The following is a 2,386-nucleotide window of genomic DNA, read 5'->3' as shown; positions in this document are numbered from 1 at the left end:
GGGAGGCAGACACGCCATCGAAAGCAGACTTCTCTCGCTGGGGAAAGAAAAGATCGATTTTGAAACTTGCAAGTCAGGGCCCGGCTCTCCCCCCCACCCCCTTCTCACGCAGGGGAAAAAAAAAGGCAGAAGGAAATTAAAAGTCAACTGTAATAGGCCGAGAGAGGTGAGCGGACCGGTGCATTCGCCACATGCAGAGAAAAATTAAAACAGCTTCTAGACCGCAGGAGTTAGTAGTGTTCGCCGCTCTCGAGTCCGCCTCACCGTCAGCCGACCCGGCAGCACCGGGGCTTTGAAAACATCGAAATCTCTGAGATTTAAAAAAAATAATAATCATAATAAAAGAAAGAAAATAATCAAGCTGTGGTGGGAGGAACCCACTATATAGGCTTAAATATTTATACAGAAGCCATACAGAATTGCACGGCGAGGGCTTCCGGGGCGACGGAGGCCGCGTGTGGCGGCCGGCCCCGCCGGCCGGCCCGGATTTATTGCTTCGAGAAGGAAGAGGCGGCTGTCAGGGGCCAAGCCCGGCCCCGGGACAAGGGTGGAGGAGGGAGGTGCAGAGGAGGTCCCAGCTCCCCTTAGCGGTCCGATCCGGGAGGCGGCGGGCATGCGGGCACTGGGGGCCCGGGCGGCAGGAGGTCCAGGGCGCAGCTCAATCGTCCACGTCGATCTCTTCATCTTCCTCATCCTCTGAGCAGTCCTGGCTGCTGGCCCGCTGGTCTGTGAGTGGAGAGGCGGGCGAGAGCTGCAAGGGTCCTCCGCCCGGGGCCTGCGGGGCGCCTGGGGGCAGCGCGGGAGAACCCGGCCTAGACTTAGCCCTGCCGCAGCCACCGCCGCCACCACCGCCCGAAGCCTCCGAGTTCTGCTCGAGTTCGGCCAGCGCCACGATGTCCATCTGCCCGCTGGGGCCCAGTTTCTTGGCAGACTCCACGTCAGCCTTCATCTCCTCCAGGTCCCGCTTGAGCTTGGCGCGCCGGTTCTGGAACCAGGTGATGACCTGTGCGTTGGTGAGGCCCAGCTGCTGCGCAATTTGGTCGCGATCTGCCGGGGACAGGTACTTCTGGTATAGAAAGCGTTTCTCCAACTCGTAGATCTGGTGGTTGGTGAAGGCCGTGCGTGATTTTCGCCGTTTCTTGGGCGTCTGCCTCTGCCCAAAGATGGTCATCCCATCGCGGCCTGGAAAGAAATGACAGTGTAGGCTTGCGACGAGAGAGTCAAGACCCCACCCAGACTCTCTCCCATAACTCTCCAACCGACTCAAGCCCGTCCCGCTCTTGTTTCTTCTCCAATTCGATTCCACTCTCTAAACCTGAACAAACTGGGCCATGGGACACCTCTGGTCTCCTGAAAGTCCTAAGAAAAAATTGTTTTAGTTTCTGCTCCCTAGCAGTTGGTCTGAAAGAGCTAAAGTCTCACAGAGTGCAAGGAAACCACACAGAGACTCCCCAAATGTGTTGTGAACACCGATTCTCCACCCCTTTCCAATGGCCGGACTCCACCCTACCCAGGAGTTGTCAGGGGGGAAAAAATTCGCCCTCTTTCCAGTCCAGGAGTAAGTCTAGGAGAGTCCAAGCGGACGGGAAGCCTAGGTAGCCGGCCAGGCTCCAGGAAGAGCTTGGATTCCCACACCTCTCTCAGATCACCTCGGAGGTCCCTAGGAACTAAGCTCTTGCGCCCCTGTCTCCAGTCTCAGCTGCAGAAGCCAGGACTGGAGGGGCCTGGCAGCCGGCGTGGGCAGAGGTAGGGGGTACGAAGGGCAGGACGCTGCGTGTGGGCGACTGTGCGCAGGGGAATCTAGGCTTGTGCCTACCTTCGGCTGCCTGCAGGACGCTGACCTCCAGCCCCTTAAAGGTCTTGCTGGCGAGCTCCTCCAAGGCGCAGAGCGGCGAGGTCTGCGAGAGCAGAGCGCGGCCCGCCAGGGGCAAGCCGCCCGGCGCGTGCTTGTCCGCGGCCGCCAGCAGGTGCGCCGCCCCACACAGCGAGTAACTTCTCCGCACGGACGGCTTGTTGAGGATGTCCTCGATGCTGAACGGCGTCAGCGGCTTGTTGGAGTTGGCGGGCGGCGGCAGGTGGTCCAGAGGGCTGCGTCGCCGCTCCTCCCCCGGCGCCGCCTTGCCGTCCTCCTTGGAAGTCATCTCGGCCTCGTTTGGGGGCCCGGCCGGGGCGGCTCGGGCCGGGGGGACCCAGCCCGCGGGCAGCTCGGGCGCCGGACGGTGCGAGAGGAAGGCGAGAGGCGGGCAGGAGGCCGCGCCGGTCAGGGCGCGGATGGGCAAGCGGCCGATTAGCGCGGCGACCCGGGCGAGCGGAGCGGCGCGGGGCCCCGGGAGGAGAGCGCTGACGCGGGCGCCGCCGCTGCCACCGCCACCGCCGCCGCCACCGC

The 2,386-nt window shown here is 62.5% G+C and overlaps 1 protein-coding gene across 1 annotated transcript; it reads right to left on the bottom strand.

Annotated features, from left to right (window-relative positions):
• Window positions 1-612: 612 nt before the first annotated feature.
• Lbx1 (ladybird homeobox 1) lies at window positions 613-2,141 on the bottom strand. Its single transcript, XM_021152401.3, has 2 exons — window positions 1,817-2,141; window positions 613-1,182 (listed from the first exon to the last, which is right to left on the bottom strand). Exons 1-2 carry the CDS (start codon window positions 2,139-2,141, stop codon window positions 659-661), a joined length of 849 nt encoding a protein of 282 aa, XP_021008060.1. The 3' UTR covers window positions 613-658.
• Between the last annotated feature and the right edge of the window lie 245 nt (window positions 2,142-2,386).

This window comes from Mus caroli, unplaced genomic scaffold (assembly GCF_978045245.1).
Source record: "Mus caroli unplaced genomic scaffold, Mus_caroli_1 scaffold_20, whole genome shotgun sequence".
In the NCBI taxonomy this organism is placed as follows: Eukaryota; Metazoa; Chordata; class Mammalia; order Rodentia; family Muridae; genus Mus; species Mus caroli.
The sequence above is the reverse complement of the archived record's forward strand: the minus strand, read 5'-3'. Positions and strand labels throughout refer to the sequence as shown.

Excerpts from the sequence above, each read along its gene's own strand:
- Lbx1 (XM_021152401.3), bottom strand. The coding sequence starts at position 2,141 with ATGACTTCCAAGGAGGACGGCAAGGCGGCGCCGGGGGAGGAGCGGCGA. Across the intron at positions 1,183-1,816 it reads CGTCCTGCAGGCAGCCGAAG|GCCGCGATGGGATGACCATC; the intron begins GTAGGCACAAGC and ends ATTTCTTTCCAG.